This window comes from Giraffa tippelskirchi, chromosome 6 (genome assembly GCF_054371585.1).
Source record: "Giraffa tippelskirchi isolate mGirTip1 chromosome 6, T2T-mGirTip1v1.2.pri, whole genome shotgun sequence".
Lineage (NCBI taxonomy): Eukaryota > Metazoa > Chordata > Mammalia > Artiodactyla > Giraffidae > Giraffa > Giraffa tippelskirchi.
The window spans coordinates 140934040-140954264 of NC_137280.1; the positions used below are offsets into that span (position 1 = coordinate 140934040).

The 20225-nt window shown below is 42.1% G+C and overlaps 2 protein-coding genes and 1 long non-coding RNA gene across 3 annotated transcripts in view; 1 reads left to right on the top strand and 2 right to left on the bottom strand.

Moving 5' to 3' along the window:
- Nucleotides 1–17193, bottom strand: part of MED7 (mediator complex subunit 7) — a 37444-nt gene extending 20251 nt beyond the window's left edge. Inside the window, exon 1 of the mRNA XM_081500454.1 lies at nucleotides 16490–17193. The gene's annotated coding sequence lies outside the window, so the exon portion shown is untranslated. The remainder of the gene's footprint in view (nucleotides 1–16489) is intronic.
- On the top strand, nucleotides 14318–17458 carry LOC145510109 (uncharacterized). The gene is made up of 3 exons (XR_014056687.1): nucleotides 14318–15374; nucleotides 15976–16172; nucleotides 16514–17458. It is a non-coding gene; the product is annotated as an uncharacterized LOC145510109 (long non-coding RNA).
- On the bottom strand, nucleotides 14419–17193 carry GARIN3 (golgi associated RAB2 interactor family member 3). The gene is made up of 2 exons (XM_081500445.1): nucleotides 16490–17193; nucleotides 14419–15686 (listed from the first exon to the last, which is right to left on the bottom strand). The coding sequence occupies exons 1-2, from the start codon at nucleotides 17096–17098 to the stop codon at nucleotides 14529–14531; spliced, it is 1767 nt and encodes a 588-aa protein (XP_081356571.1). The 5' UTR covers nucleotides 17099–17193; the 3' UTR covers nucleotides 14419–14528.
- Nucleotides 17459–20225: the final 2767 nt, after the last annotated feature.

The following is a 20225-nucleotide window of genomic DNA, read 5'->3' on the forward strand; positions in this document are numbered from 1 at the left end:
GTATATGATTTGTTTATATTTATTGTCTTTTTTTTCCCCATCAAAATAAAAGATTCATCATCATAGGGTCTTTGTTTCATTCACTGCTGCATCATCACTACCTGGAACAGTACCTGAAATTGGCCAGTACTCAATGAACGTCCACTGAATAAGTAACAAAATGAATATAATCATTTTCAAATGAATTCACAGTGTGACATCAATGGATAAACCAGGGTCTATATAGCCAAAGCCTGTTATGTGAAATTATCTTCCTTCCTACTTTTGCTATTGTGAATATACTGGATGAGTATCCTAGTTCCTGGTGCACATGTATATGTTAGTGCACCTGTTCAATTTTTTCCTTGAGATAAATTTCTAGAAATGAAATTTTGGACCCAAAGGTTCAGTATATTACAGTTAGGGGGAGGATCAAGGCTAGAATCTGGGACTCTTGACTATTAGTCTAGTGTTCTTTACAATAAACTACAAATGAATAATGGTGTCAAATTCACATCATGAGAGGAACTAGTGAAAATATGGTGTACAATAGACATTCACTTATGTGGCTACACTTCTGGAATCTGAATGGAAAGTTTCTCTCTCAAAGGTGCCTTTTCTAGCTTAACAAGGGCTGTGAAAATTGCTCAGTTGTATCCGACTCTTGGCGACCCCATGGAGTATACAATCCATGGAATTTTCCAGGCCAGAATACTGGAGTTGGGTAGCCAACCCAAGGATCAAACCCAGGTAATCCACATTGCAGGCAATTCTTTACCAGCTGAGCCACCGGGGAAGCCCAAGAACACTGTGGTGGGTAGCCTGTCCCTTCTCCAGCAGATCTTCCTGACCCAGGAATTGAACCGGGGTCTCCTGCATTGCAGGCAGATTCTTTACCAACTGAGCCACCAGGGAAGCCCAATAAGGGCTATACCCATTCAGCAAATATTGCATCTATTGTGCCAAACACTGTTCTGGATGGTAAAAATGACAAACAAAAGCTTGCCTTCTCATGGAGAGATACAGACAACAGCATACAAAAAAAAAAAAATTCTAATAATGATAAGCGTTATGGAGAGAAAAATAATACAAAATAAAGTGATAGCTATGTGGGTTGATGGGTAGCTACTTTCTAGAAGGTGATTGGGGTAGCCTCTGCTAAGAGGTGCTTTGGAGCTAAGATGAGTGATGAGAAGAGTGTCAACTGTGCAAATACCTTGTAGACAGCAAGTGCAAAGAGCCCGAGGCTGCCATGATCCTCTGAGTTAGGGAGACAGGAAGGGAGCCCATGTGTTTCACAACTAACAGCAAAAGGAGAGTGGGAGGAGATGAAGGGGCAGTAACAGGCAGGAGTCCATGGTAACTAGCATCTTGGCTGTTTTTAGGAGTGTGGCACATTATAAAGAATATCATTTTTATCATTTGATCCTAAGTGCCAAGCAGAAATAGTCACACTCTTTCTACACCCTGTCAATTTTTTTAAGGTTGTTTGTTCTTCAGTCACTCAGTCATGTCTGACACTTCGTGACTCCATGGACTGCAGCACGCCAAGCTTCCCTGTCCTCACTATCTCCCAGAGTTTGCTCAAACTCATGTCCATTGAGTTGACAGGTTTTTTGAGTCATAATTCACATACAGTAAAATTAACTTCAGGTAGACAGTTCGATGAGTTTTGATTAATATATTCTACCTTCTAAACACTACCGCCAGAATCAAAGTATAGAGTATTTTCATCATCCCAAGCAATTCCTTTTGTACCCCTTCAGTATTCATTCCCCACCCCTCATCCCTAGGCCCTGGTAATTGCTGATCTGATTTCCGTTCACATAGGTTTGTCTTTTCAAGAATATCATATAAATGGAATCCTGCAGTATGCAGACTTTTGTGTCTGACTTTTTTCACTTAGCTTAAAACTTCTGAAGTCCATCAGCATTGTTGTATGTATTAATAGTTTGTTCCATTTTACAGAGAAGGAGTATTCTATTGTATGGATGTTCATTCATCAGTTGACAGGCATTTGTGTTATTTCCAGTCCTATATATCAAATATACATCTTTGTATGGACATAAAGTTTTCTTTTTTGTTTTCTATGAATAACTACTAAGGGATTGCAAGGCCTTATAATATAGGTATATATTTAACTACATAAGAAAGTGCCAAGCAGTATTCTATAAAAGATATATCATTTTTCATTTCTACCAGCAAACTAAGAATTTCAGTTGCTCTGTGCCCTGCTCTGCTATTTTCCTTTTTGCGATGCTGCTGGCTAAGTAGTGGTTTTAATTTGTATTTCTCTAGTGTTGAGTATCTTTTTGGTACTTATTTGCCATACATATCTTTTCTTTGGTGAATGCTCTGTTAAAAGTTTTTGCCCATTTTTTTTAAATTCAGTTCAGTTCAGTCGCTCAGTCATATTCAACTCTGCAACCCCATGGACTGCAACACAGCAGGCTTCCCTGGCCATCATCAACATCTCAGAGCTTACTCAGACTCAGGTCCATTGAGTCGGTGATGCCATCCAACTATCTTATCCTCTGTCATCCCCTTCTCCTCCTGCCTTCAATCTTTCCCAGCATCAGGGTCTTTTCCAGTGAATCAGTTCTTCACATCAGGTGGCCAAAGTATTGGAGTTTCAGCTTCAGCATCAGTCCTTCCAATGAATATTCAGGACTGATTTCCTTTAGGATTGACTGGCTGAATCTCCTTGCAGTCCAAGGGACCCTCAAGAGTCTTCTCCAACACCACAGTTCAAAAACATCAATTCTTTGGCACTCAGCTTTCCTTATAGTCCAACTCTCACATCCATATGTGGAAAAACCATAGCTTTGACTAGATAGACCTTAGTCGGAAAGTAATGTCTCTGCTTTTTAACATGTGGTCTAAGTTGGTCATAGCTTTTCTTCCAAGGAGCAAGTGTCTTCATTTCTTGGATGCAATCACCATCTGCAGTGATTTTGGAGCCCCCAAGAATAAAGTCTGTCACTGTTTCCATTGTTTCCCCATCTATTTTCCATGAAGTGATGGGATCAGATGCCATGATCTTATTTTTCTGAATGTTGAGTTTTAAGCCAATTTTTCACTCTCCTATTTCACTTTCATCAAGAAGCTCTTTAGTTCTTCACTTTCTGCCATAAGGGTGGTGTCATCTGCGTATCTGAGGTTATTGATATTTCTCCCAGCAAGCTTGATTCCAGCTTGTGCTTCATCCAGCCTGGCATTTCTCATGATGTACTCTGCATTTTAAGTTAAATAAGCAGGGTGACAATATCCAGCCTTAGCATACTCCTTTCCCAATTTGGAACCAGTCTGTTGTTCCATATCCAGTTCTAACTGTTGCTTCTTAACCTGCTTAACCTCAGGAGTGGCAGAGAGGAGATAACCCATGTCCAAGGTCAGGAGCAGTGGCCGTGAGGTCATACCCCACGTCCAAGATAAGAAATGGCAGCCATGGGGGGATACCCCATGTCCAAGGTAAAGAGCGGCAGCTGCGCTTTGCTAGAGCAGCCGTGAAGAGATACCCCATGTCCAAGGTAAGAGAAACCCCAGTAAGATGGTCGGTGCTGAGAGAGGTCATCAGAGGGCAGACAGACTGAAACCACAATCACAGACAACTAGCCAATCTGATTACATGGACCACAGCCTTTTCTAACTCAATGAAACTAAGCCATGCCGTGTGGGGCCACCCAAGACGGATGGGTCATGGTGGAGAGGTGTGACAGAATGTGGGGTTCTGGAGAAGGGAATGGCAAACCACTTCAGTATTCTTGCCTTGAGAACCCCATGAACAGTATGAAAAGGCAAAAATATAGGACACTGAAAGATGAACTCCCCAGGTTGCTAGGTGCCCAATATGCTACTGGAGATCAGTGGAAAAATAACTCCAGAAGAATGAAGGGATGGAGTCAAATCAAAAACAACACCCAGGTGTGGATGGGACTGGTGATAGAAGAAGGTCTGATGCTGTAAAGAGCAATATTGAATAGGAACCTGGAATGTTAGGTCCATGAATCGAGGCAAATTGGAAGTGGTCAAACAGGAAATGGCAAGAGTGAACAGTGACATTTTAGGAATCAGCAAACTAAAATGGACTGGAATGGGTGAATTTAACTCAGATGACCATAATGTCTACTACTGTGGGCAGGAATCTCTTAGAAGAAATGGAGTAGCTATCATAGTCAACAAAAGAGTCCAAAATGCAGTACTTGGATGCAATCTGAAAAACGACAGAATGATCTCTGTTCGTTTCCAAGGCAAACCATTCTATATCACGAAAACCAAGTCAATGCCCCGACCAGTAACGCTGAATAAGCTGGACAAGACCTTTTAGAACTAGCACCCAAGAAAGATGTCCTTTTCATCATAAGGGACTGGAATGCAAAAGTAGGAAGTCAAGAAACACCTGGAGTAACAGGCAAATTTGGCCTTGGAGTACAGAAAAAGCAGGGCAAAGGCTAATAGAGTTTTGCCAAGAGAACGCACTGGTCATAGCAAACAGCGTCTTCCAACAACACAAGAGAAGACTCTACACATGGACATCACCAGATGGTCAACACTGAAATCAGATTGATTATATTCTTTGCAGCCAAAGATGGAGAAGCCATATACAGCCAGCAAAAACAAGACCGGGAGCAGACCGTGGCTCAGATCATGAACTCCTTATTTCCAAATTCAGACTTAAATTGAAGAAAGTAGGGAAAACCACTAGACCATTCAGGTATGACATAAATCAAATCCCTTATGATTATACAGTGAATGTGAGAAATAGATTTAAGGGACTAGATCTGATAGACAGAGTGCCTGATGAACTATGGACGGAGGTTCGTGACATTGTACAGGAGATAGGAATCAAGATCGTCCCCCAAAAAAAGAAATGCAAAAAAGCAAAATGGCTGTCTGAGGAGGCCTTACAAATAGCTTTGAAAAGAAGAGAAGCAAAAAGCAAAGGAGAAAAGGAAAGATATTCCCATCTGAATGCAGAGTTCCAAAGAATAGCAAGGAGAGATAAGAAAGCCTTCCTCTGTGATCAATGCAAAGAAATAGAGGAAAACAACAGATTGGGAAAGACTAGAGATCTCTTCAAGAAAATTAGAGATACCAAGGGAACATTTCATGCAAAGATGGGCTCAATAAAGGACAGAAATGGTATGGACCTAACAGAAGCAGACAATATTAAGAAGAGGAGGCAAGAATACACAGAAGAACTGTACAAAAAAGATCTTCACGACCCAGATAATCATGATGGTGTGATCACTCACACTCACCTAGAGCCAGACATCCTGGAATGTGAAGTCAAGTGGGCCTTAGGAAGCATCACTATGAACAAAGCTAGTGGAGGTGATGGAACTCCAGTTGAGCTATTTCAAATCCTGAAAGATGATGCTGTGAAAGTGCTGCACTCAATATGTCAGCAAATTTGGAAAACTCAGCAGTGGCCACAGGACTGGATAAGGTCAGTTTTCATTCCAATCCCAAAGAAAGGCATTGCCAAAGAATGCTCAAACTACCACACAATTGCACTCATCTCACACACTATTAAAGTAATAGTAGGGAGGCCTGGCTCAAAATTCTCCAAGCTAGGCTTCAGCAATACATGAACCGTGAACTCCCAGATGTTCAAGCTGGTTTTAGAAAAGGCAGAGGAACAAGAGATCAAATTGCCAATATCCGCTGGATCATCGAAAGAGCAAGCGAGTTCCATAAAAGCATCTATTTCTGCTTTATTGACTATGCCAAAGCATTTGACTGTGTGGATCACAATAAACTGTGGAAAATTCTGACAGAGGTGGGAATACCAGACCACCTGATCTGCCTCTTGTATGCAGGTCAGGAAGCAACAGTTAGAACTGGACATGCAACAACAGACTGGTTCCAAATAGGGAAAGGAGTACGTCAAGGCTGTATATTGTTACCCTGCTTATTTAACTTATATGCAGAGTACATCATGAGAAACGCTGGGCTGGAGGAAACACAAGCTGAAATCAAGATTGCTGGGCGAAATATCAATAATCTCAGATATGCAGATGACACCACCCTTATGGCAGAAAGTGAAGAAGAACTAAAGAGCCTCTTGATGAAAGTGAAAGAGGAGAGTGAAAAAGTTGGCTTAAAGCTCAACATTCAGAAAACGAAGATCATGGCATCTGGTTCCATCATTTCATGGCAAAGAGATGGGGAAACAGTGGCTGACTTTATTTTGGGGGGCTCCAAAATCACTGCAGATGGTGATTGCAGCCATGAAATTAAAGACACTTACTCCTTGGAAGGAAAGTTATGACCAAACTAGACAGCATATTAAAAAGCAGGGACATTACTTTGTCAACATAGGTCTGTCTAGTCAAGGCTATGGTTTTTCCAGCCGTCATGTGTGGGTGTGAGAGTTTGACTATACAGAAAGCTGAGTGCCGAAGAATTGATGCTTTTGAACTGTGGTGTTGGAGAAGACTCTTGGGAGTCCCTTGGACTGCAAGGAGATCCAACCAGTCCATCCTAAAGGAGATCAGTCTTGGGTGTTCATTGGAAGGACTGATGTTGAAGCTGAAACTCCAATACTTTGGCCCCCTTTTGCGAAGAGCTGACTCATTGGAAAATACCCTGATGCAGGGAAAGATTGAGGGCAGGAGAAGGGCATGACAGAGGATGAGATGGTTGGATGGCATCACCGACTCAATGGACATGAGTTTGGGTAAACTCTGGAGTTGGTGATGGACAAGGAGGCCTGGCGACCCCCGTGGGGTCGCAAAGAGTCAGAAACGACTGAGCAACTGAACTGAACTGAACTGAACCTGCATACAGATTTCTCTGGAAACCGGTAAGGTGGTCTGGTATGTCCATCTCTTGAAGAATTTTCCAGTTTGCTGTGATCCACACAGTCAAAGGCTTTGGCATAGTCAATAAAGCAGATTTTTTCTGGAACTGTCTTGCTTTTTCTGTGATTCAACGGATATTGGCAATTTAATCTCTGGTTCCTCCAGCTTTTCTAAATATAGCTTGAACATCTGCAAGTTCATAGTTCACGTACTTTTGAAGCCTGGCTTGGAGAATTTTGAGCATTACTTTGTTAGCGTGTGAGATGCATGCCATCGTGCAGTATTTCGAACATTCTTTGGCATTGCCTTTCTTTGGGATTAGAATGAAAACTTTTTCCAGTCCTGTGACCAATGCTGAGTTTTCCAAATCTGCTGGAATATGGAGTGCAGCACTTTCACAACATCATCTTTTAGGGTTTGAAATTTTTATATTAACCTATTTTTTACTATTGAGTTGTAAGAGCACACACATATGCATGTGTATGCACACACACGTGTGTGTATGCACACACACACACACAAGCATAAATGACCCTTGTCAGAAATGTATTTTGTTATTTTTATTTATTTTCTCCTGTAGCTAATCTTTTCACTTTCTTAACAGTGCCTTTCAAAGAGCAGAGGCTTTTAGTTTTGATGATGTCCTAGTTACCAATTGTTTTCTTTTATGGGTCATGCATTTCATGCCCTATTCAATAAATTTTTGCCTAATTCAAGGTCACAGAGATTTTTTCCCCTGTGTTTTCTTCTATAAGATTTTTTTAGCATGTGGAAGTCCAAATATTCCAGAAAATTTACCCTATTGATTATGTTGGTCTATGAAGATCATCATTGGTAGACAGATTCATAAACAGTAGTCTCTGAACTCTTATTAATTAATTACATTGTGTCTCTACTTGTTAATAAGCCCATACAGAAAAAATGGAAGCTAGGAAGTTAAATTCTTCATCTCTAGCCCCTGCTTATTCCTGTCAAAAGATTTTTATCAGCTGGTCTATACTGATTAAACAATGCACTTTGAGTGAGAATCATCACTAATACATTGTTCTCTGCAATCTGCTCTGTAGTTTTAATTCCTAATCGCTGTTTTCGCTCTTGCTGTTGTCTTATGGGTACTAATAACCTTATCACTAATAATAGTCTCCATACTCCAGACCTGTGTGCAGCAGATGGGCCAGGAGGTCTGTAGTTTGCTTTGCCTGCTACACCTCTCTCTAGCAGCAGAGGGCAGCATTAACCCTGGTGTTGGAGGACTAACCCCAGTTTACACTTGTTTTGTAACAAAAAGAGTGTGCCGCATATGAAGTCCCACTGAGAAACAATGTCATATACAAGTTCAGTATCACTTGCAGGCTGAAGAGCTTTAAAAGGATGTAGAATCCTGTACAAAAAGGCAGGTACACTCTTTTATTTGTTGTACTTACTGATGAAATATTAATAAAATTTATATTTTAAGGCAGGACAAAAACTTAAACATAGCATTTTCTCTGTGTGTTTGGGGCTTCCTAATGTGCACTGTTCATTCCCATTACACATTAACCAGAGCTCCTCAAAGATCAGAGTGCCTGCTCAACAGTAAATATCTATTTTTTCTTTCTACTGACGCTAGCAATATAACTTCTTAAAAGAATAGTATTCTTTCCCAGCTCCATAGGGGGTTCATGGTGATTTGATGTTTGCTTTTTATGTGTTTACCTGGACCATGTATCCTTGATGAATTTTATGTAAAATATCAGTATATGATTTTGATGTATGATCCTTTGTATATGACAATGCCTTTGGCTTCTAACAGAACAGTTCTCAAAGCTTTCTGAGAATATGCTTTCCCGGGTTATAATCTTCAGTTTGGCTCAAATAAAATTTCCTTATTTTCTTAACTTCACAGTTAATTGAATTTTTGTCAACACTATTACTATTATTACAATGTAAAATCTAAATTTGCATTACTATGTGAAATTTCACCAAGGAAAACGTAGCTGTGCCATTAACATGGGCTTCCCAGGTGATGCTAGTGGTAAAGGACCAGCCTGCCAACACAGGAGACATAAGAGATGAGGGTTCCATCCCTGGGTCGGAAGATCCCTCTGGAGGAGGGCATGGCAACCCACTCCAGTTTTCTTGCCTGGAGAATCCCATGGACAGAGGAGCCTGGTGGTCTATAGTCAGACACGACTAAAGAGTCAGACACGACTAAAGTGACTTAGCATGCACAAATGCCATTATCATACCTGTTTTGGAATCATCACAAAATCTATCCATTTTATTGGCTATTTGATTTATTTTCTAAACACTCCCCAGAAGATCTGTCCTGTATCCAACCCTTTTAAAGTCCACTCAAACATGATTTTCTTCAAAAGTTTTCTCTGAGTTCACCAAAATAAAAATTACTCCTATACCCACTCACAGTCTCTTTTCTATACTTACAGCACGTCTCTGCCTTAAGTTGCATTTTTTTTTCTTTTTGGGGGGTGGGAGGAAGGAAGGATTTATTACTTGTAGCAAGTAAGGAGAACACGGGTATCTTTCCCAAAGCAGTGTCTCTTGAGTTGTCATTATGCACCTGCTTTTTTTCTGTGGCTGTAGCTAAGTCCCCAAGTTATCTGGGCATTAGCTCTGACAATTTCTAGTAGTGCCTCACATATAACCAGTGCTGAATATATTTTTGTTGAAAGATGGGTATCAATGAAGAGTTCCTTGGTTGCCCAGTGATTAGGATTCTGGACTTTCACTGATGTCGCCCAGGTTCAATCCCTGGTCAGGGAACTAAGATCCCCACAAACTTTGCAGTGTGGCAAAAAAAAAAAAAAAAAAAAAAAAAGTGGAAAGATGAGTATTGAACAAAATTAAAAGAAATGAAAAAACCACATGTTTCCTACATGACAGTTGTATACATATATGAGCTTCCAGCTTTCAGAATCACTTCAGGGCTGGAACCAAGGTAAGCCTCAGGTACAAAATTAAGGAAAAGGAGAAAACCTCAATAAGCAAGATAAATAAATACAATATTTTAAAAACAACTATTAAAGGAAAAAATCAATCATGGATAAAACACTCCACTTTTAAATAGTCAGGATCAGCAGTTTATATTCCACCATTTGGTTTTTTTTTTTTTTTAATTTGTTTTTATTAATTTTTGGCCATACCTCGCAAACATAGTTTCCTGACCAGGGATCAAACCTGCACCCCTTGCAGTGGAAGCACAGAGTCTTAACCACTGGACTGCTAGGGAAGTCCCCACATACCATCCATTTAAACAGGAGAGGTCCTTTCATGAAACTATGTCATTCAACGACTGGAATTATTTTCCTGAAGGCATCCAGGACAATACATTTTCAGGCAGGTTTTCAGAGCTTAATGATGAATTCCTTTTCTAATTATTTCATTTGTTTACTCATCCATTTTTTATTGTTTATCTACTAAATGTCAATTACTGCCCTAGTATGGTCCAATCCATTGCAAGCCCAGATGTTGCTCCTCTGCAGTTATCTGAGAAAGTCTTTACCCACTTGGTTCCTGCCTCAGGTCGAAACTAAACTTCTCTTAGAATCTTGGGCCTCCAAAGGACAGAGGCAGCTTTTATGTGTTTAAATCACTGTGGCCTCCTTTACCCCATGCAGACTCCAGTCTCTGTGACTTGCCCAGGACTTGATTATCTTTCTTCTGAGTCTACTTTCCTTTGTCTGCTTATTATCTTCTCTAGAGGAGGTGGCCACAGCACATTACACTAACATAGTGTCACAGATTGTATTCTCCAATGAGCAGATTTTGAGATAGTTTTGAGCAATAAGGAGAACTCCTAGGAGCAGCACCTCAGGAAGAAGCAGGAATGCACAGAGGGAGAAACTGAGCTGTGATACAGGTCCCACCAGCAGCTCCTGAACCAGAGTGACCTTGGGCTATGACACCCAGACCTTTACCTCCTTCAGTTCTTCCTATGCGCCTTGGATGAGGAACCTAGCCAACTTCCAAACTCACTGCCAGCTGAAGGCTTTCTGTGGGCCGCACCCCACCAGGTGGGGCCATGGGTCCTTCATTGAAGGAATGTCTACCTCATGTGGATATTTCAAGTGGAAAACCGCCTTTCAAGACATACTCTCTAGTCTCCTCATTTTATAGATTCTGCGGCCAACATAGAAAGTGACATAAAGTCATATACTAACGATCTCCTCACCAAATATTTCTTTTCACAGAAACCGCAGTGCCCTCCACAAAGTGCACACTTGATCAAGCTACTCCCCTATTTAAAACATTTCATGGCTTTCCATCACTCCAGGGTCAGAAATCAAAATCCGTTAAATGGACCACAAAGCTTTGTACGGCCTGGCCCCTGCTGTGTTCCCCAGCATCTCATCACACTTTCTCTGCCAGCCATTACACTGCTTTCAATATTTTGAGGCATCTTGTTTCTTCCCACTATCACACATCTTTCTTCTGTCTGAAAGACTCCAATCGATCACGACAATCCTGTGAATGACCTTATTTTACTGTAGGCAAAAAACTCTAGTATGTATGTGTGTTGCTAGACTTGAAGTTTGGGAAGCCAGTTAGTTAGTAACCAACCATCCATTGCCTAATTGCACCTGCAGCAGCCAAATTGTTACCGTGGAGATGAATATTGCTGTCAAAAATATTGGCCTTTATCTGAGAGGGTTTATTGACTTGATGCCCCAATTGATAGCTCCCTCCAGAGGAAGATGCCTGTTGCATTGAAATACGTATGTATCTGAACATGCATCTCTTGATGAACTGTCAAAATAGAAAAGGAAATGCAGAGAAAGCGCCAGGCAGGGCATGCTGTGGTGGCAAGTCCTCACCTCCACTTTCTTAGATGGCATTTGTGTACATTCTGCATCTGCTCAATTAATGCCCGGCATAATGGACAAACTAGGTTGACATTAGAGAAGCCCTTTGGAGTGAGGGAGTGAGAATGCATAAAACAGGATAAGAAGGACAAAAGACAAAGCCAGGGGATACAGAATTATGAGACTGAATTTTAACTAGGCTGATTTGGCCTCTGGCATAGTGAAAATTTTGGGCTCTGAGTCAAAGGCTTTGGAAAGAGTTCCCCTTTATCGCTCTCCTCTAGCACATTACAGGCCTTCACATTTCCAGAAGGCCTCCCTCAAATCCCTCTCAGGTCTTAGAGAACATGCCTCTTGGTTCCTTCCTCCCAAGACCTACTGTTTCACGAGTTAACTCCAAGGACACATTGATCCCCAGAATTGATTGATCTTGTTTATTGGAAATCACAAGGTGGAATTTTCCAGCCTCCCACCAGAGCAACTGAGAAGGGCTTCCCCTCATCCTCCCAAGCCACCACTCCTCCCTATCTTATTTCTCACCTCCTCCACCTCTATCACATGCATGTACTTTGCAGAGAAAGTCCCTAAGTTTTACTGGAAACCCAGCTTCCGTCCCAGTAGACTGTTGTCACACAGGAGAATGAGCAGAGAACTGCAGGGCTAGCAGATGGCTCCCAGGCTCATACAAACACACACGGTTCTCAGAATCACTTTTCTCAAATGCCGCTTTATCATCTGTTGTTAACAATTTAATGATTTTCATAGACACATGGAAATTATTTACAATTTATTAAAATTGAAATGATTCATTTTTATAATGGACGTTTGAAAATTGCATAATCTCACTTCTAATGTATGATTTTTTATTTTTAGAATCATTTTCCACATGCATACACCACTTACATAGTTCACTGGTATAGAGCATTTTGAATTATTCTATTATTTCTTACCAAAATATCAAACCTTTCCTGTGTTCCTGTGTTTAAAATTTTTAAATTTTATACTTACTGAAAGATATTTTCCAGACTTAGATATTTTGTTATCTCTTGCACATATATTAAAAGGGAAACCATACGTGAAATACATTGGTTAAGGTATTTTTAAGGTAGTGACTGCCACCTGGCTGACAGCAATATAAAAACCATCCTGATATCAGAGATACTAAAATAGAATATACACAGGGGTTCCCTGGTGTCCCAGTGGTGAAGAATTCACCTGCCAATGCAGGAGACAGGGGTTTGATCCCTGATCTAGGAAGATCCCACACGCCACGGAGCAGCTAAGTCTATGTACCACAACTACTAAGCCTGTGCTCTAGAACCTTGGAGCCCCAACTACTGAGCCCTCGTACCGCAACTGCTGAAGCCTGCTGAAGTCCGCACCCTAGAGCCCATGCTCCTCAACTAGAGAAGCCACCGCAATGAGAAGCCCGCACACTGCAACTAGAGTGTAGCTCCTGCCCACAGCAACTAGAGAAAAGCCTGTGCAACAACAAAGACCCAGCACAGCCAGAAATAAATGAATGGAATTATTTTTAAAATAAAAATAAAATATACACAATAATACATCCCCATGGACACCCCTTCTTTGCATAATAGAACAATCCCCACTCTGTTGAAGCTTTCATATGTACCTCCCAGGCCATCCCTCCATTCTTTTCACCTTATAGAAATCCACTGTTGTGAATTTTGTGTTTATCATGTCCTTGTTTTTCCTTTACACATTTAGTGAACGTATGTCCCCACACTTATTGTTTGATCTTTTCTACAAATGGAGCTATATTGCATGTATTTTTATGACACTTTGTTATTCACCGTTACAAGAGACTCACCCATGCTAACCCCTCCAACTGCTATTCATCTTCACTGCTGTATAATATGCACTGTATGCATACACCACATTTGATCAGTTCTCCTGTTTGATGATATGTAGACAGTTTCTAGGGTTTTGCTATTACAGATTGTTTTACTGTAAATATTTTCCTAGTTGTCTCCTGGAAAGCATTTGTGAGAGTTTCTCCAGCGTGTATAACCAGGAGGAAGAAGAATTTTAATATTACATCCAGGTGGGCAAACTTTTCTGCCAAATGCCAGAGAATAAACATCTTAGACTTTGCAAGTCTTGTGGTTTCTAACACAGCTACTCAGATCTGTCTTTTTAATGTGGAAGCTGCCTTGCATTGCATCAGTCAGTCAATCATGTCTGACTCTTTGCGATCCCATGGACTGTACAGCCCCCCAGGTTCCTCTGTCCATGGAATTCTCCAGGCAAGAATACTGGAGTGGGTTGCCATTTCCTCCTCCAGGGGAAGCAGCCTTAGACAATATATAAATGAATGGATGTAGCTACGTTCCAATAAAACTTTACTTATAAAACCAGGTAGTTGGCAAGATTTGACCCTCAGGCTGCCAGTTCCTGATCAAGATGATAAACTTCACTATTCTGATTGCCCACGAGTGCTGAAGCACCCTTTCTTTTCTCACCTGATTACCCCCAGAGGAGACATGAGTCCTGTCTTATTCTATGGACTGGACTGAATGACCTTATTCAGGAATCTTCAGGGAGAAGAGAAAGGGCATGGGGACATGGCGGTGGTGCTGGTGCTTCCCAGCCCATAGTCTGTGACTTACAGCCACAGTCTTGGGGAAACCAAAGGCAGAAAGGGGTTGAGGCAAGGCAGGGCACTTATGCTTTCTCTGCTGGACATGGGTGGGAGGTGGGGTTCTGCTTGACTGGAGACGGGTCTCAGCAAAGTTCACATCACAGAAACCACTGTGAAGTCACTACCAGGCAAGGGGACATAGAAACAGAAATTCAAACAGAACAGAGCATTTCTTTTGGAGTTGTATGGTTTCCTTTATTCAAGAAAGCTGGAATTGACTCTCTAGGGATCCTTTCCTGAAGTCAGGTCTCCTTGGACACTTCCTGCCCTGGCTCCTTTTTAAACGGATTTTGTTTCAATGATGATGGTCTCCATCATCTCTGATGTCATAGTTCCATGGATCTCCACATCCTCACCAACTGGGGCTTTCTCCACCTTGGCCTCTATGTTGCGTTTCTCTACTGTCTTAGCCACAAAGTCTACCTCTCTGTCATGTCCGACCATTGGTTTTGAACCAGGAATGACTCTGAAGCTTCTGAAGAAAGTGCTGATCTTACTGGATCTCTTACTTAAAGTCCCTGAACTGGTGGTGGACCTGCTCTTCCCCAGCTTGCGAGCTGTCCTCCCCTCCTTGGCAGATGAGCTGTGGCTGCCACTCTTGTGAGGGCTGTGTCCCTTGCCCCTGGTGCCGCTCTGCCCTTTTTCTTTCTTGTCATCTCTCTTGTTTCCATGGCCTGATATGGACCGGTGGGAGGACGACTTCCGGGTCTTGTCCCCTCCTGTCCTGTGATGACCTTCCCCTGTCCTGCGGTGACGGGAACCTTTCCTAGATGAAGACTTGTCCTTCTTTTCCCGTCTTTCCTTTTTTTCCTTCCGAGTTTCATCCCTGGGGTGGGAGACCTTCTGGCTTCCATCTCGTTCAGACATGTAGCCTTCACTCTGCAAGGTAGAGACCAGGGGGGCTACGACCTGGCCTTCAGCACTTGCAGCAGTAGCCTTGCCGGTCGTCGCTGCACCTGCAAACACCACACTCATGCTGCTGTCTGCACTGTTCACCCCTGTCGAGGATGTGCTGGCAGCACCTGCCAAGACCAGGTTCGTGCCCTCTGAGGATATGCTGGCAGCACCTACAATGGCCTTGCCGGATCCGCTTTCTCCTGGACCCTTGGCGGCAGCTCCTGCCAGGTTTGTGCTCGCCTGGCTGGTGCCGGTGCTCCTAGTTGCAGCCAAGCTTACAGCCCCTCCTCCTACAGAGCCCGCTCCCACCCCTGCAACTGCCACGCCTCCTCCAGAGTTTGTTGTTGTCCCTGCTATGGCCAGGCTCGAGGTTGTCCCTGCCGCTCCTCCTTCAGTACTTTTCAAGGATGTAGTTGAGCCATGGGGGGCATGATAGACTCCCTCTCCACCAACATAAGCACAAGACGAGGCTCCCAACACATCACCAAGCTTGTGAAGCCCCACAGCATCATGATCCCTTTCTCTATGGAGCTCTGTGGTCTGTGCCAAGGGGAGGAGAAACAGGTAAGATAGAGATCACAGAAAGTGAGATCAGAGCTGTCTGCTCCTCTCCCATCCTGAAGCTGAGCAGTTCAAGGGTTTATCTTTAGAATAACCTTTGAAATCATCCAGTCTAAGCTCCCACTGGATGAAAAGAGTCCATCTACAGCATCCCTGTCAAACAGCCACTCCGTTTGCTTGAACAATCCCAGGGCCAGGGAAAGCATTGATATTAATACAGTTCTCCATGGTCATTTAATTTTATACCCTTGTGCTTCTACCTCTGCAGGACAGATTCCTAGAAGTGGGATTGCTGGGTCAAGGGATGCATACATTCTGTTTTGGAGACTATTAGAATGAATTGTGCATTAGTAGATGCACAATTGAGTTGGACTGATTTTAATCAGCATATGAGAGCCACGGGGAGACAATGAACTTCCTAATTGTGAATAATATTCCACCACTGATGAGATTACCTGGCCTTGGGTAAGTGTTCAAGAAGAGATTAGACAATCAGGACTGCTGTAGAAGGGATTACAATCCTGAGATGAGACCAGTGTGGCTGATACAATAGCTAAGGGCTCTCTGAAACTCGGCATTGTGGGACTGTGTAGAGAAGTGCTTGGAACCTCTCCAGTGTGTGAGTCCCATAGTGATGGCTCATTTGGTTCTGAGACTTTTTGACAGGGGAAGGCATTTCCCAGGTGAGTCTCAGAGAGCATCAAACCCCTTTGAAGGACCAGCTTTGCACTGCTCTCCCAAAGCACTCTGCCTCGTGTTCTTGAGTCTCTGTAGGTACTTACCAATAGGCTTTTGTCACCCTCCAGAATTGTCACATCTCCAGTTTGGAGTGTCGGGGTACTGCTGCTACTCTTTACCGGTGGTCTCAGGAGATAGACAAGCTTTTCCCAATAGCAAAAGAGGTCTTCTCGTGCATCAGAAGAGGGGCACAGCTGCAAATAAAAAGTACGGCCAGTGGCAAGCTTCAGGCGCAACTGTTGTTTCTCACGGTCGTGGATGGAGATCTTGACAAACTTCAAGGGAAGCAACCTGGTGAGCTCTAGGGTCTTCGTGGGCTTGCGACCTCTCCCCTTGGTGGTCCGGGAGTATCTGACATGCTCTTCACAGACTTTAGTTGGTCGGGCCAGGAGCATGACATCAGGTAGCGGGAGGATGGGGCTGGTGGATGCAATGCCCACAGTCACCATTCGGACACGGTTGTGGACGTCAATCACCTCTCCTTTCTTGCTGATCTGGATAAAGTCGCTTTCAAACATGGGTGCGTACTTGAAAATGTCATACTCCCCTCCCTTGTACAGTTGTCGTTGCAGGTCCCCCATGGAGGTATTGAACACGCCCATTGAACGGTAGCTGTTGGCCGTGTAATAAGGTAACACACACTCACTGCTCATGGTTCTCTTCTTTCAAGACAGCGCCACCAGCCACAAATTGAGTCACTGAGAGAGAGAGGGAGTGAAGGCAACTGCCTATCTCCCTGCAGGGCTCTGCCTAAGTCTCTTGGCATCACCACATTTATCCTGCACAGTCCTTTGTGACCTGTCGCCATCACACACCCCTTTATTCAGCCTCCAAGCAGCCACCCCCTCGGGGCAGGCTCACCAGCCCTCCCCAACACCATCACCAACAACAAACTATCTTTTCCATCAGGAATAGGCTGACCCTGATAGGATATAAGCGTGGGTAGCCTGGATATTCTTCCTGATCAAAATGTTAAGATGCATAATTAATAAAAACCATTCAGCTTCTATAAATATTTGGGTGACTTCCAGTTTTGTTGTTGTTACAAATCTCCCTGCAATGATCATCTTCCTGCTTCTGCTGAATAATGTGCTCGGGATAAAATCCTGGAAGTGGGCAGTGTGCTTGTTAAGGGCAGACATCCTATGGGGATGGTTATTCTTTGACAGGAACTTAACAAAGAGTGCTATCTGTCAGAACCAGAGTCCCACTTATACAATGGTTTCCAGGGTATGGAGAATTTTCTCATCCATGGAATCATTTCAAGGAGGCTGGTTTTTATTTTTATGTATTTACTTTATAGTTTTAGAAACAGTTTTTATTGTGAAATATAACACACACTCATAAAAGTGCACAAAGCATAAATATATAGCTTAATGAGTAATAAGAAAGTGAACATCCTTGTAGCTGCTGCCCAGAGCAAGAAATAGAACACTGCCAGCCCTTCTTCAGCATGTTCCCTCCCAAGCACAGCTCTCTCCCTCCCCACAAAGGTGCCTCAAATTTGGCCTTCCTTTTTCCTTCTTTCTTTTTAAATTGAAGTATAGCTGATTTACAGTGTTGTGTTAATTTCTGCTGTACAGCAAAGTGATTCATTTTCCATTATGGTTTATCACAGGATATTGAATATAGTTCCCTGTACTATACAATAGGACCTTGTTGTTTATCCATTCTATATATAATAGTTTGCATCTGTTAACCCCAAACTCCCAACTCATCCCTCCCCCATCCCACTCCCTTGGCAACTGTAAGTCTGTTGTCTTTATCTGTGAATCTTTTCTGCTTCCCTTGCAACTGTAAGTCTGTTGTCTTTATCTGTGAATCTTTTCTGCTTCAATAGATAAGTTCATTTGTGTCATACTTTAGATTCCACATATAAGTGATATCATATGATATTTATCTTCCTCTTTCTGACTTACTTTACTTAGTGTGATAATCTCTAAATCCATCCACATTGCTGTAAGTGGCATTAGTTCATTTTTTATGGCTGAATAGTATTCCATTCTATATATGTACTGTAACTTCTTTGCCCATTTATCTGTTGATGGACATTAAGGTTATTTCTATATCTTAGTTGAAAAGTGAATAGTTCAACTACCAACATAAGAGTCCATGTATCTTTTTGAGTTACAGTTTTGTTCAGACATATGCCTGGGAGTGGGATTCTTGGATCACATGGCAAGTCTGTTTTTAGTTTTTTTGAGGAACCTGCATACTGTTTTCCATAGTGGCTGCACAAATGTACATTTCCACCAACAGTGTAGGAGAGTTTCCCTTTCTCCATACCCTCTCAAGCATTTGTTATTTACAAAGTTTTTTTTTTTTTTTATAAATTTATTTTTTTAAATGTTTTTTATTTATGTATTTACTTAGTTGTCTTGGATCTTAATCGCAGCATGTAGGATCTTTAGTTGCTGGAGTGTGGATTCCCTAGTTGCAGCATGCAAGCTCAGTAGCTACAGAATCTAGGCTTAGTTGCTCCACTGCATGTGGGATCTTAGTTCCCAGAACAGGGATCGAATCTGTATCCCCTGACATTGCAAGGTAGATTCTTAGCCACTGGACCACCAGGAAAGTCCCCAAGCTTTTTAATGATGGCCATTCTGACAGGTGTAGTCCTCATTGCAGTTTTGATTTGTATTTCTCTAATAATTAATGATGTTGAGCATCTTTTCATGTGCCTCTTGGTCATCTGTATGTCTTCTTTGGAGGAATGTCTATTTAGTTCTTCCGCCCATTTTTCGACTGAGTAGTTTTTAATTGTTGTTGAGTTGTATGAGCTATTTGTATATTTTGGAAACTGAGCTCTTGTTGGTCACGTCATTTGCAAACATTTCCCCCCATTCCATAGGTCGTGTTTTTGCTTTGTTTATGGCTTCCTTTGCTGTGCAAAAGCTTATAAGTTTGATTAGGTCCCATTGGTTTATTTTTGCTTTTATTTCTATTTCCTTGGGAAATGATATAAGAAAACATTGGTAGGATATATGTCAGAGGATGTTTTGCCTATGTTCTCTTCTAGGAGTTTTACAGTGTCATGTCTTATACTTAAGTGTTGAAGCTATTTTGAGTTTATTTTTCTGCATGGTGAGAGGGTGTGTTCTAACTTCATTGATTTACATAAGGCTGTCCAACTTTCTCAACACCACTTGCTGAAAAGACTATCTTTTTCCCATTGTATATTCTTATGAAGGAGGCAAATTTTTAAAACCATAATTTTCTGGTGAAGAACTGAGGTTCAGGATTATCTTACTCAGGGTCAGAACAAGGACCTGGATGTATTCTGCCCCTATCTTGCAACTCAGGTCAGGCATTTTCTCTGTCTCAAGTTGCATGGCTCACAATCATACTCTCATTCTGTATCAAATATGGAATCATTCATGGTTAGCAATATGCGTGGGGACCCCAGGATTTCAATGAGGTCTTGAATCACCGTAGGATTTCCCATACTGGTCTGCCTGCTTCCTTGCTCTTGATGTCTACCTGATAAACCATTGATGTTTCGTTTCTTTGAAAAGCTCTTCGGAGAAGTTATGGCAAAGACATCTCTCTGGAGTTTTTGTACTTTGCACAAGGTGATGAATCCAAATTCCCCCTCCCTCAGTTAGAAGACTACTTTTGAAATAAAAATACATCCCCCAAACTCAGTGATTACTATGTAAAAGCCTTGAAATAAACTTCATCCCCTAAATGTTCTTTTTTATATCCCTACTGCCTGCTTCAATACCTGGAAAATTGCAGCTTTTAATAAATATGAACTTGCTTATGCCCACTGAGATTCAT